The 14,348-nt window shown below is 41.7% G+C and overlaps 1 protein-coding gene across 1 annotated transcript in view; it reads left to right on the top strand.

The window, feature by feature from the left end:
* Window positions 1-14,348, top strand: part of Loxl2 (Lysyl oxidase-like 2) — a 33,568-nt gene that overhangs the window by 2,585 nt on the left and 16,635 nt on the right. The window contains exons 2-5 of the mRNA XM_089240046.1: window positions 3,454-3,650; window positions 3,877-4,056; window positions 7,007-7,163; window positions 11,413-11,553. Of these exons, the coding sequence (XP_089096172.1) occupies window positions 3,454-3,650; window positions 3,877-4,056; window positions 7,007-7,163; window positions 11,413-11,553 (675 nt within the window). The remainder of the gene's footprint in view (window positions 1-3,453; window positions 3,651-3,876; window positions 4,057-7,006; window positions 7,164-11,412; window positions 11,554-14,348) is intronic.

The following is a 14,348-nucleotide window of genomic DNA, read 5'->3' on the forward strand; positions in this document are numbered from 1 at the left end:
TTTTTTGGGGCCGGCTAAAGCCCAGCGAATGCCCGAAACTCGAACATTGGCCGGATCAACTGTGCCAGCCGGTTCGCGAAGTGGTCAACTTCGGGCTTTGGCAATAACATAATGTATATGTATACAGGAGTGCATAGATAACTCTTCGCACAGAAAATTACTGGCGAACCGTTGATCCTAGTTCGCATTAGGAAAAAGCACCCAAATACTTTGCCAATACAATCATAATATTGCAAGGGGTTGTACAGTTATTGAAGTATACAAAATACATTTTTATACGGACAACCTGTTGTTCCAGATAATCTCTCTCACAAGCACTATAGATCAGTGTTTCTTAACCTTTTTTTGCCCGTGGCCCCCTTTAGACCTTTTTTTTTTCTCTCGTGGCTCCCCTGTGTGTTTTACCCAGGATCTTCGATCCTCATAAAGAAGGAAGCGAGATCCTTCCTACGTATTGAAATGATTTTTTTCAGTAAATTTATAATGAATAAACATTTTGTAAATAACATTGGTCTCTAGATCACCGGACTAGAATTCATTGAACTCCCTTCTAGTCCGAGTTCTATTCAGTGCTGTCTCAACATCACGGGCCCTAAGGCAAAATGATGTGCTGGTAGACCCATAATTAGCTGGAAGTAACACACAGCCCACATATTTACCACTTATCTTCAAAAGTCATTGTAAGTACAAAACCTCATGAGGAGAGGTCACTTAATGGATATGACACTCCTGGGCGTGGGCCCTCACAAGAGTGGGACTGACACAGCAACACAGGGCCCAATATGATTCTCATCATTTATTTGTTTTTTACACTATAAATTTAATATGGAGGGACCCATGAAAAATCTAGCCAGGAGATCCGCGAAAGACTAGGGGGGACCCTGTTGCAATATATGGGGTCAGGCCGGGCGGACTTAAGATGGCCTGGTTATTATGGGTGCTGAATTCTGTAAGTAGTCACACTTCTCCCCCTCTCCACCATAGTTTATTTAAGACATATATGCTCAACCCATGGCCTGTGGGCAAAATGTGGCGCTTGGAGTTATCTGATATGGCCCGCGACCTCAAACTTAATTTTGTGAAAATGAATGTAGCAGCACATAACCAGGTTCCTTACGGGACCCATGAACATTCTCAGACCACTTAAGTGATCCGTGGCACATTTACAGATCATTTAAGTGCCCTGCAGCATATTTCCAGATTACTTGATTGACCCATGCACATTTTCAAACCGATAAAGAGGTCCGTGCACTTCAAAAGGTTGGGCATCCTTCACTCAGTTCACTTCTTCACGCCTAAATTTTCTTCTCAGCTCTCTATGCCACCCCCTCAAAATTACCTCTGATGGCCCCTTTCCTCTTCATTTTCTCCCGTGGCCCCCCCCTTGAAATATCCCAGTACCACAAGCGGGCCATATGGCCCACGGTTGAGAACAACTGCTATAGATGGTAAACCACTAAGCAATTCGAAGGACAACCCATATTTGTTTCACAAAACAGCTATTTACACGTATTTACAAGCAGAGATTTTGACGAAATACTCTTACCAGAATGCGACGTATCTCCGTACAAGAAATCTCGTCTTCAAAAAAACTGCTACCACCAAAACTGCTCATAGTCCTCTTCTATTGGCGCCACCATATACGAAAAAGAAACCTCCCGGAACAATTTCCATGATTCTCATAATATCTTTGCACTTCTCTTGGCGTCATGACACCGCCAAATCATTGGAGCTGTCACCAGTTTGTAGCCAACTAGGCGATATTTACATAGATACGCCCAATTTTCATTTTTACATAAGATAATGGCTATTTACAGAGAGATGAGAATGACATTATAAATGATAAATAAGGACTATTTACATAAATTTTCGTTACACTGTATTCAAAAACTCAATTAGAAAATCGTTGCAGTGTCTCTCCCAAGGACAACAAAAAAAATATTTCGCTGAAATATTGTCCGATTCTCTCTGAAATAATGCTCCGGAACTCTTGTCCGATTTTCCAATTCGGATTTCTCATCGAATATTGCATTTAGAAACATGGAATTTTCTTTATGTTGGCCTCATGAAAGACAGGGCAACAACTTTTTAACTGGATTTTTGATAACAGGGGTGTCCGTATACATATATTTTTTATACAAACAACAAGACGACCCTTTTCCCGTATAAATGACGTATCTGAGGTTCGCACGTTATTTAGATACTTTTTCTAACTAGAAGTATGCCTCCCGGACCAACGGTTTGCCAGTAATTTGCGATGCCAGGTATTAGCTATGCACCCTGTAAGTTCGTTTGGCATTTGATGGAATTTTTTTGATGTTTTTCCTGGTCATGCTCACGACGATATCAAATTTAAGCGGAGCATGCTGATAACACTAGGTACAGATATAAACAAACTGCAAGGTATTTTGGGTATTAATAGTATTTTTCATCAATCGAAATGAAAAACAGGAACGATCACTAACTGAAAAAGAAACTTTTGCAACGCTAATTTCGTGTGACACGTTCCTGCAAGCTAAAGCCAAAAAATAAAGCGTCAAAATGCCGGTACGTTTTCATATATTTTAAAGAACTGAAAACCGTTTTAATTTTCCTGAATAACCAGTTAACATTTTGTAATTATGTTTTTTCCATCTCGCACCCCCCCCCCCCCCCAAAAAGGCTTTGCCGCACCGCCGGTTGTGAAGGAGGGTTCATACTTACAGTGTAGATACAAAATACAGATGACTGGATACCAAGCCAAGATAATTAGAAAGCACAGTCACATTCCTCTGTGGGGAATCGAATCATTAACCTCGCGCTTTCCGTGCGCGTGCTCTATCATTAAGCTTCAGAGGACAGACATTTTCCTTCCTAAGAACACTGTGCCCCTTTGAGCTGAACGGGTCTGTGCAATCTGGAGGAGAATTGCGTTACGAGCTGCTGCTGAGTTAGGGGATTGTCTATTGCGCAGTCCCGTTCAACCCAAAAGAACACAGTGTTCTTAGGAAAGTAATGTCTGTCTTCTGTAGCTTAGTGGTTGAGCACGCGCCCGAAAAGTGCAAGGTTGGTTGTTCGTTTCCACACAGAGGAATGTGACTCTTCTTTCCAATTATCTTCGCTTGGTATTCAGTCATCTGTACTTCGTGCGATTAGCGGAAAGGTTCATCGTTTCGTTCCACAGGGTAGTTATGAAATGACTGCCTAGAATTTTGCAGTGTATTTGGCCATTTATCATGTCCGCATGTTACGGTATAGCAACCAGTGGTCCAAAACCCTAACAGCAGTGTAAAAGCAAAAAAGGCCAAAGACATACACTGTTAATATGCAGAGATATCCGGACTGAGGATTGCTTAATAAGTCATTGGTAACTAATGTATATGCTATGACAAAAATACTGGCCACTTCGTACACAGGGCGTAACATCCATCTCCCCAGTGACTGAACGCCGTATCTTCTTTCATTTGAATGCAGGAGTGATATGGATGGACAACCTGTACTGCAGTGGAGCCGAGGAATCGTTAACCGACTGCAAGTTCGACGGTTGGGGCGTCCACGACTGTTCTCCATCCGAAGCAGCGGGCGTCGTTTGCAACGACTCTTCCTCTACGGCGACGCAAGACGTGGATTCCTACCTACAGATGCCGCCAGAGCCGGCGGCTAAACTTCAGGTACGGGCTCCAAAAAGGAATCGACAAGTAACCGGACAAGGTAACCACTCAATAACGAACGGGTATACCATATGTCCGAAGAAAAATAGTATAGTTGTAAACTTTGAACGACTTTCGCACAAATCATGCCATTAACAAAAAATTACCATTCCTTGCAGTCATTAGACACATTAATCATTTATCGAAGTTTCTGAATTTAAATGGTGAGTGACATGTAATGTTGCAGGTTCTCTTGAAGAAAGACGTGCAGCTGAGGTTGAGAGGAGGCAGAAACTTATTCGAGGGACGAGTCGAAGTTTACATCGGAGATAAATGGGGACTAGTTTGCGGAGACGGTTGGTCGCTTCTCGAAGCAAACGTTGTTTGCCAGCAGCTGGAACTCGGTTATGGACAGGTGGCGGTTCAGGTGAGGATAGACGTAACTATTAATGTACGGTTTCAATTATCCGAACAACAACCATGCTCTGGAAAACACCTTAAACCTGAGCGGCCTGCTCGTTCACCCCACACTGATGATTCAAATTTCTTTCTTGAGATGGAAATTTTAAAATAATGAATAGATTGCGTTCCAATATACAAGGTGGTCATAAAACAATTTAGCGGCAGAAAAAAAATCCACGAATATGAATATGATTGAAATTTCAGATACAGTATAGGGATTCAACATATCCGCTCGAGAATGAAGAAGAAAATCAAAATCCTAGCTCTCTTCGCGGTTACAGCAACTAAATTCCGAAAAATTCGAATGGCAGCACTCATCTTTATGCATTGCTAAGTGATTGGCGCAGTGAAAAACCTATGAAAGGTGTTGGAACGGTGCATAAAAACGCCGGCGCAGGACACACAAGCGCGCAAAGAAGATCTCACCAATGGATTAGTGCGCTAAACTTTCGGTGGGTGCCTTCCTGCGGCAGTAAATGAAATCTGCATTGGTTGTTTTCCAACGTTTCTTTGTTTGCATCCTGTGCCGATGTTTATGGTGATGTTTATTAACAGGTACCGTTCCAAATCCATTCGTGATTTTTTTTTTTTTTACTAAGCCAAGCACTTGAAATGCACAAGAGTGAGTGTTGCCATTTGAATTTTTTGAAATTTGATAGCTGTGACCGTACCCACGAGAGCTAGGGTTTTTGCTTCTCTTCTCATTCTCGAGCGATTCTGTAAAACCTATACATACTGTGAATTTTATTTCCATTCGTTGATTATTGTGGCAGCTAGAGGGTCGTATACTGGAAAAGTTATTTTATGACCACCCTGTATTTTCTAGTGTTTTCATTCTTTTACTATTTCCTTATTCTCCGACAGACATGACCGCTGACTGCTCATCTTTTCCGTCTAGTTTGCTTTTTGTATCTCCCCCCCCCCCTTTTGATTCTATTCAACCTATACACGTCTAAGCGAGTGCCATCTATCCTTCGCAAAACAAAAATACTGTCGCTTCCGCACAAAGTTAGTATAGTTTGAATATTGAAAATTTATGAAGGATCAATATTACAGTCGAATCCAGTTTTAGCGAATACCGTTATAGTGAAAATCTCGTTTTAACGAACACGTTTCTAATCCCCCAGATCAGTTTACGTAAGAACAAAATGCAAAAACCTGGAATTCCTTTAAAACGAAATTTTTGTTATAACGAAGTGTGATTTCTCCGGTCTCTTGGAGTTCGTTATAACGGGATTCGACTGTAATAAAGCTTCTCGAATAAATCAGACGTCAAAATAACATTGTCTCTATAGCAGTGTTTCTCAACCGCCGGGCCGCGGCCCATTACCGGACCCTGACACTAGTCACACCGGGCCGCGAGAGTGATTCGCAGTTTAATTTTCCCCTTTAATTTCTTGTTAGTTGTGTGTATGGCCGGGCCTTTCACTCACACAAAAGAGATTTACCGGGCCGCGGGCTTACACAGGTTGAGAACCACTGCTCTATAGGAGAAATTTTGGTGCCAGAGAATTTTATCCGTTTAAGCGGGGTATCCATTTATTCATTAAGCGGGGCCGACAAAATAAATTCAAAATAGTGCTGAAAAGGGGAATTTTTTTCCGGTTATACAAGCATTTCTCAACCTTTTGAAGTTCGCGGTACCCTTGGGAATAATATTAAAAACTTGGGGCACCCTCCCTTGAATACAGAATAGTTTACTACAACACAAATCACAGTAAAAATACATAAATAGAGTTTTGTTCGATTAATCATTAACTTATGATGAGAGTAATTAATTCGAGTTTATTTATTTTAAGACCTTAAGTGGACCATAATTTATTTTTTTAATGTATCTCCATATCTTAGAAGATATCGCGGCACCCTAGGGTGTCGGGACACACCTGTTGGGAATCACTGGGTTACATAGAAGAAGCATATCTCCTACTGTTTGGGCAGTTGAAGGGTTAATGAAATACAGGGTTATACTGTCGAATCCCTCTATAACGAACGCCAAGAGACCGGAGGAATCACTTCGTTGAAACGAAATTTCCTTATAAAGGAATTCAGGTTACCTATCATTGTTCCTATGTAAACTTATTTGGGGGATTAGAAAATTGTTTGTTAAAACGAGATTTTCGCTATAACGGTATTCGTTAAAACGGGATTCGAATGTACATCGAAATTTAACTTTTCCAACTTACGTGATTGCTGAAGGTGGCCCACTGGTCCGAATGACACCGAATTTGGACAATATAGACACTTCAGATGACTTCTCTCTTTGAAAGAAAGTTCAAAGTACAGGCCTGGCCGTTAGGTCTTTGACCCACTTGCTTATATCTCTTCGTTGAGACAGAGCGGAGGGCCACGTTCTGGTTAGGAGAAAGAGGAGGGGTCTGGCCGTTAAACTATTCTCTTGTTTCATCTTCCGTACCTACCACTGTTTCGATGTTCGGTAGACTTTTTTTGAAGACACCCCGTGTGATACCAAATCATTGGACATTCGAGTAACCATTGTTGTTGTTTTTTTGAATTATTTTCCATTCTCGTCGACACCGAGACATCTGATTTCTCATATTGATCAGTAATTCCCTTCCTATACATACATTCATAACTGACAGAGAACAAAAAACAATATATGAGAATAGAAATAACTCCAAAAAGCGAAGTAATGATTTCACCGATGACGGTAATTGTAAAATCGATGAACGAAACGATTTTTTTTCATCATCGATTGACAAAAACACTTGATGGCGAGATGAAATTGGTTCTCAAATATATGAAATCACTTACTGAAATTGTTTATCGACGATTTCTGCGAGTCTAACGTCTGTAATATCGATCAATATCTTGCAATAAATGCCTCTTAAAGCCTGGTATTGATCAGTAATTTGTTTTTTTTACCTTTTTATTTGCAATATGGGAATGCCATGCAGAGTGCTTTTTTCGGCGGGACTCCTCAAGACATCCTGCTGAGTGGTTTGAGGTGCACTGGACGGGAATCGAATGTATCGGAATGCTTCCATCATGGTTACGGGCAGGTCTTTTGTCCCGGAACTGATGAAAACATAGCCGGAGTCATATGTGCCAAGGGTATGTTCAGCCATTTTGATTGTGTTATACGTTTTTGATTCAATGTCGTGTATTGGATATTACAAGGTTTTTATATTATTTTATTCAACATAAACAACGATATGCAAAAACAGGCATATCGATAACTTGTCTCTTTATTGTTTTTTAATATTGAACTGCATCAATTCATATTCCGATGAATTGCAGATGAATTTTTTTAGGATATGCATTAATAAGTGCCAAAATATGCACTAAAAAGTTAAAGTATTAACGAAAAGTGTCAAAATACGCACGAAAAATGTCAAAAGTTGAGCTAAAAGCGTCACAATAAATATGCACCAAAAAGTGTCAAAATATCCACCCATGACCAGTGTCAAAATATCCATCCATGCATATATACCCTTAAAAATATGAGCTGAAAGTGTCGAAAAATACATATTCAATAAAAGTGTCACACATATTTATGAGGCTTTTTGAATAGACGTCATTATCAGCATCACTTTGAGGGACAGGCAAATGATCCCCATAGAAATCAGTGTTAAAATTGCCGATTTTACTGTAGAAATGCGGAAATTGAACGGGGTGTTCCGCCACATCAATAAATAATTTTAAAAATTGAATTGAATTGTCGATTTTTGAAATATCGAGTTCGCTTAGAGAGATGTACGAAGCCCAGGAGATTAAATATGAAGTAATTAGCGCCGGACCTACTTTTGAGTTGGATATCCATGCAATAACATTAATTTCAACTTTTTATTTACATTCTCTCTAGCATGAAAATTAATGTCTCCGTATTGTCTTTTGATATTCAACTGAATAAATTCATGTGGGTTAGGATATTTTAAAATTAATTATATAAAGTACTTTGAAGAAATTCCGCAGCTTTAACCACTTGCCGCTGTGGTGGTCGAGTGGTCGTAGTGACGGACTCTCATCACGAGGATCCGTGTTCGAACCCCATCGGGCGCGGTAGCCCAGGTCGATAAGATACTCGCCTAAAGTACCAGAGGACGTTTAGAGGTGTCGCGAGTTCGATACCCGGTTCGTCCTTGTCAGAAAATTTTCCTGACGCAGGGGTGCAACAGAAACGGCGAAATGACCGGTAGAAAAAATTTCTACCGCAGGGAGTTCCCCCATCGAGGGGTTAGCGCACCAACCTCTCGATGAGTATAACAAACAAGCCTGCCGTTCGGAATCGGCAATAAATTATAGGTACCGGTCTAATTAGCCCTCGTGTGCAGAAAACGACCGTGGTGCGACAAAAATTATCAATGATCGAACCCCATCGTCGCCACAGTGGTGGTCGGCTGAAGTTGGTTTCCTGTGGTTCCCAACTTCGAGGCGCAATTGCGAGCCGATCTCCCCATTGAAAAGTCTCGCCACAGAGAGCAACAGGCCTACACTAAACGATACAATTATTAAATCATTACACTTCACTCATAGCTAGAAAAAAAAAACTGGTCACAGATGGCAGCACTACGCATAACAAGCATTACACAGAAACAAACTTCACGTCAGGTTTCACTGCGCATACGCACAGATTCCAACATGTACCAATTCGTTAGAGGTTCCGCAGAGGAATATGGACGAGGTGCATGTCTGGTTTGGTAGTAGTAGCAGCTTTAACCACTTGCCTGACGGGTTTTTAATTTTTTTTTTTTTGCACAGAAAATTCAGTTCCTAGTCGTATGTCTATGACTAGGAATATAACAGGTAATTACAGAAAATCATACTTAATTTTTTAATTTAAAAATAGGAAAATTTTGATTCACTTTTATTACCTTTTTTTGAAAAGCTCTTATTTTAGTGTAATATAAATAATCTAGTTTTTTAGATACTTTATGTATCTATCTCTCTATGTAGTTAGATTGGAAGATTATGTTTCTAGATATTATTATATTGCTGTTGCATATGAAGCCATATCGTTTGTGCAGATTTAGTTAGATGTTTACTTCTCGTTAGTGCTCTCTAGGGGCAAAGATTGCGATGCTCGTGATGGGCCAACAACATCTATAGCACAAAGGGCTCCGCTCGAAGCTCGTGACGGGACTGAAGAAGGTCATCTCACTTATAGCCATTGGATATACTGCAAAAAAAAGGGTAAAGATGGCGCATGTGTCGGCTTGCTATATCCAATGGCTGTAAGTGAGATGACTTTCTTCAGTGACGTCAGGAGCTTCGCGCGGAGGCCTTTTGCTATAGATGGTGTTGGCTGGGGACGGACAAGTTAATTTCGGGAATGATGATGCCCGTGTCTGACACTGGCAAGTGGTTAATTAAGCATTTCTTGAAGCAAAAAGAGGCAGATCGATAACTTGTCTCCTTATAGCTATTTAATATATTTTCAACTGTATCAATTGATATAGTTTAAGTTTTTTTAAAAATTAATTATGGCTCATCAATTAAAAAGAAAAGGCAGGCTTTCACCGTCGAAATTTCAAATGAAGTTCATACCTTTCGAGCTGTTATGACTTTTTTGAAGCAGACGTTTCGTCCATCACTACGATGAACATCTTCAGTGCAGTTTCCGACAAGCAAGGAGACGAAACGACTTCCTTGGATGATCGTTATCTACTGACGCTTTGGCTGGAGACGCGGAAGGATCAACCTCGTCTCTGTGACGTTGAATAAGTAACGTGTCGATGTGATGTTGATGGGACGTGGCAGCTTCTGATTGGGTGGGTGGGGCTTGGAGTCTTCAAATTTGGATAGGGGGTCGGATTTCGGAACAGTTGCATTCCTAACCGTCCTGATCTTGGTATTTGAGATTGTCGGTTGCCATATCTTGCTCAAGTACAGCACCTTCTTCCTTCCTTCCTATTGAAATTTCAACATAGCTCTCCATAGAAAGCGCCGCCGAACCTTAACCCTAAAAAACATTTCAAAACTTTTATCCTATTTTTTAATTCAAATATTTCCGCCCTGGCTTACTATTGTTTCCATTCTAAGAGCGAATTCGCCCCTCTCCCGTACTCATGAGTACAGAACCATCTATCGGTGCATTTTAAGGGTTTTCCCCCTCAGCCAATCAAAATCCTATTGCTTCAAGAGTAAGTATCCAAATAAGTCAATTTCAAGTCATTCTTACCAGTAATGAACCCTGTTCTCCGTGGTTTTGCTTTGCAAATTTGCCGTGCTCTTGCGGTCTCTCCTCATTACATCACCTAGGGTTCTCCCGGTTCCTATCACTATCTCCCCTCTCTACGCACCTCGGCTCCCACATAGAAAATCACAAAATCAAAAAGACGCAACTCAAGCTTCTTCGATGAATCCATCGTCGGCGGGTCCTTTCAAGTTTGACGTTCGTCAAGTGTGCGTTGCTTGGCTTACGATGAAATATTCCGTGACAGCCATACACATGGATGGGAAACCTCAGCAAAGCACCGGACAATCAGCAACCTGAAGGACAACGCATAGCGCGCGTATGTAGAGGTGCACCTTAATATTACTAGCGAGCTTAGCAAACCACCATAGTGCAAGCTTGAGTACAAGTAGTGTGTGTGTGGACCCAACCTTGAGGAGAACGTCTACGAGGCATAGAAAAGACACCCATACCATCAATATCCGAAAAAAACATCAAAACACCAAATAGATGAGTAACCACCGAGAATCTATCATCGTTTCCTATCTCGTCATCAGAGCCTTCGTATAATAAATTTGGTTTTTACTGGAACACATTTGGCTTTGATTTCCACGGGAGACGATTCTTTCTTTACGCTGTGAAGCAGTGTTTTCGATCAGCACGTACCCGAGGACTCTTTAGTCGAACATTAAAGGATTCAAGAACCTCCCCCAGCTTGATGCATTTTCACTTTAATTTCTGGTTTCCCGTGTATTAGGAGGCCCTTGAGACAAAATCAAAAATGTTTGGTTGGTCTGCGAATATATGTTGTTGGAATTTCATGGTCCCAAATTTTTGTGAGGTCCCTGAGTTATTTTTCCCACTTGTGGCTGCGGAAATCATCCTGGTCCGAGGACTACATTTTTGAAAACCACTGCTGTTTAGCGACATTGGTTCATGTGGTAGTTCGATTTCGGGTCTTTCGGTGTGTGCGATCAAGGAATCGGATATACAACTCAATTGGATTCTGATAATGATACACATGAGAAACAACGTAAATAAACCCAAAATATGGAGTATTATCTCACACAAAGGGTAATTTATTTCTATTTCTGATAATGACTTGTTGAATGTGTTATGGATGTGTTATGTGCCTTAATGTGTTATGAATGACTTTAAACGTCTCCTTTTCCAATTTATTCTGGACAGAACTTCCGGATCTCGTCCCCGATGAAGAAGAAGTCGAAAGATCAGCTTACCTAGAAGACCGGCAGCTACTGTTCCTCCAGTGTGCAATGGAAGAGAATTGCCTGGCTTCCGCCGCCTACGAACTGGACAGGAATGATAATGGTGAGTAGGCTATAGAAGGTCGAACCCCCACCGTCACCACAGTGGTGGTCGCCTGAAGTTTGTTTCTTGTGGTTCCCAACTTCGAGACATGAATGAAAGCCGATTTTTTCATTTGAAAAGTCTCGTCGCAGAGAGTAACAGACCTACAATAGTACAACTAGTCATTCGTTGCATTTTACTGATACTTAGTAAAATTTATGGCAGGTGGTAGCACCACACATAACAAGCATTACACAGAAACAAACTTCACGTTAGGTTCTCAACACATACATTCCAACATATACTAATTCGTTAGAAATTCTGCAGAGGAATGTGGACGAGGTGCATGTGTGGTATAGTAGTAGAAGGCTATAGCAGGGCGCTCGGCAAATCTCTGAAAATGTGCATGTCTGGCATGTAACTATAAGTAATAGATGCTTGAAAAATATTATCACTGGATTCTAATGAATTAGAATTTTTTCGCTGATACTAACAACACAACAACACCGGTTCAGAAGAGATGCCTACAATAAATTTGGTGGCGCATAATATGTGCTATCTCTCGATATAACGCGATAATCTCTATACAATGATATTTTTTCTTGCTCCGTAGAGTATCGTTGTATCGAGGTTTCACTGTAATAAAAAAAAAATTGAAATTTTGAAAGAAATACGAAAATTTAAAAAAAAAATGTGATCACCAATTAAAAATCTAAAATTTGCCAAACCATTAATTTTCCGCGCTGTTGGCGTCAGAAAAGAAGTCACCAAGTTGCAATTCACCTCGCATATAGAATCATATCCGATTTACGTACAGGTAGGCGCAAATATTTTTCTATGGCCTAATTTTTCAAGCATGGACCAGGTCTTCTTCGACCACCTGTTCATATCTCTTCATTGAGACACCAACACCAAACATGGGCCCCTTGCGGGATATAAGCAGTCTCCACCTTGTGGCTGGGCCATGCTGGAAAAAATTTCCCGGCATCCGGGAACAGCGGGAATCCCCGACTCGCAAGCCGCCGGATCCACCCCCACCAGGGTCCCACGCCACTCCAACAGCAGCAACCACACTACCGGAAGCCTCGCCAGTCAGCAAGGAACACAGGCGGACCGCCCGTCGGCACAGCACCTCACGGCCCCCGACCACCGCGCAAGACCAGCAAAAACATCCCGGCAGTTCAAGATTCCACCAATCCGCGACAGAATGCCACCATCCACCACTCAATGGAATAACAGAACGGGACCAAATGTCCGTCTTCATCCAGCGGCACGTGTCTATCCTTGTCACCGTTGCACTCTTCATTGAGACAGAATACAGAATGAACCAAGCACGTCAAGGCTCTATCGCTATTGCAACTTAAGCACGGTGGTCATAAGACCTCGGACGTGCCGGGAAAACCTACTGGTGTATCAGCCAGGCGAAGCCACCCCAAGCCAACCCACCACCCTAGGGCGCCCCTCACCAACTCTCGCGCCACCATGCCTCCATCCCATTCCCAACCCAACAATAGCCCCAGCATCGCCACCTGGCACCACCAGGACGTTCGCGCGCCCCCAAAACCCAACCAACATCCTCAGCCAAGTCCCACAACAGCTACCACCCGACCACCTAAAACCCCACGACACGCGACCGAACTCCCCCCACCCCAGAACCATCCACCCCCCCCCCCTTCCGGAGCTTCGTTATAAATCAAAACAATAAATAGTTACACACCAAACATATTTACAGACATTTGGATGCTTCACGACACAGGCCTTTACGGCGCATCCGTTTGTAGTAATGTCAATTCTTAACAGTTCCTCAGTCATTCATCGCATTGCGTGTAGAGCCCTTATATGGTCTGGCCACACAGTTATCCGTCTTCTTCACGTACAGGGCCCTGTGGCCAGTCTACACGGGTCTCCTCCTACGGGTATCACTCTTCTTCTCTAGCTATGTCTACACTATAATTGAGACAGAGCGACGGGCCATGATCTGGTTAAAGGGAAGAGGACGGCAGGCGCGGGCCTAGGATAGGGTGGCCAGACCATGAGATACCGGGACAAATCGTGGTAAAAATCGGGACAATGACATAACGTAAATTTACTGCCAAAAAACCGGAACATTAAAAAAAAAATCGGAAATACAGTAAATGTGTCGAATCGTAGTGCAATGGATAGCATTACCGATTGGCACTAAAAGCCTGGGCCTTGATTTTTTATTCGAGAAATCAATGAAAATTCAGAGCCAATGATTCCAGAATTGATTAAAGAAATCATTTTAGAATTAATGAAAGGAATAATTGCAGAATTGATGAAAGAAAATAATTCCGCAACTACATTAAGAATTAATGAAAGAAATAATTTAAGAACTATATATGACATGAATGTCGCTCTCCACTTGTTAATACAAGATATACGGAAGACTGGATGTTGTGAAGATATTTATTATTTGAGATGTTAATTTTTTAAGGAAGGAAAAAACTCATCTCTGCCTCTACCGGGAGTCGAACCCGGGTCTCTCGATTGCCGGGCGAGTGCTCTGACCACTAAGCTACAGAGGAGATAGAGATTTTCCTTCGCTAGAGCGTATATATGCCGTTTTACGCTCTAGCGAATAAAAATCTCTATCTCCTCTGTAGCTTAGTGGTCAGAGCACTCGCCCGGCAATCGAGAGACCCGGGTTCGACTCCCGGTAGAGGCAGAGATGAGTTTTTTCCTTCCTTAAAAATTGACATCTCTAATAATAAATATCTTCACAACATCCAGTCTTCCGTATATCTTGTATTAATAACTATAGTTCGTTTCAGGTTAACTTCGCAGTGAAGAGGAAG

Source organism: Pholcus phalangioides, unplaced genomic scaffold (genome assembly GCF_987345545.1).
Source record: "Pholcus phalangioides strain wild (caught in Gottingen) unplaced genomic scaffold, Ppha-v1.0 ptg000012l_1, whole genome shotgun sequence".
Classification (NCBI taxonomy): Eukaryota; Metazoa; Arthropoda; class Arachnida; order Araneae; family Pholcidae; genus Pholcus; species Pholcus phalangioides.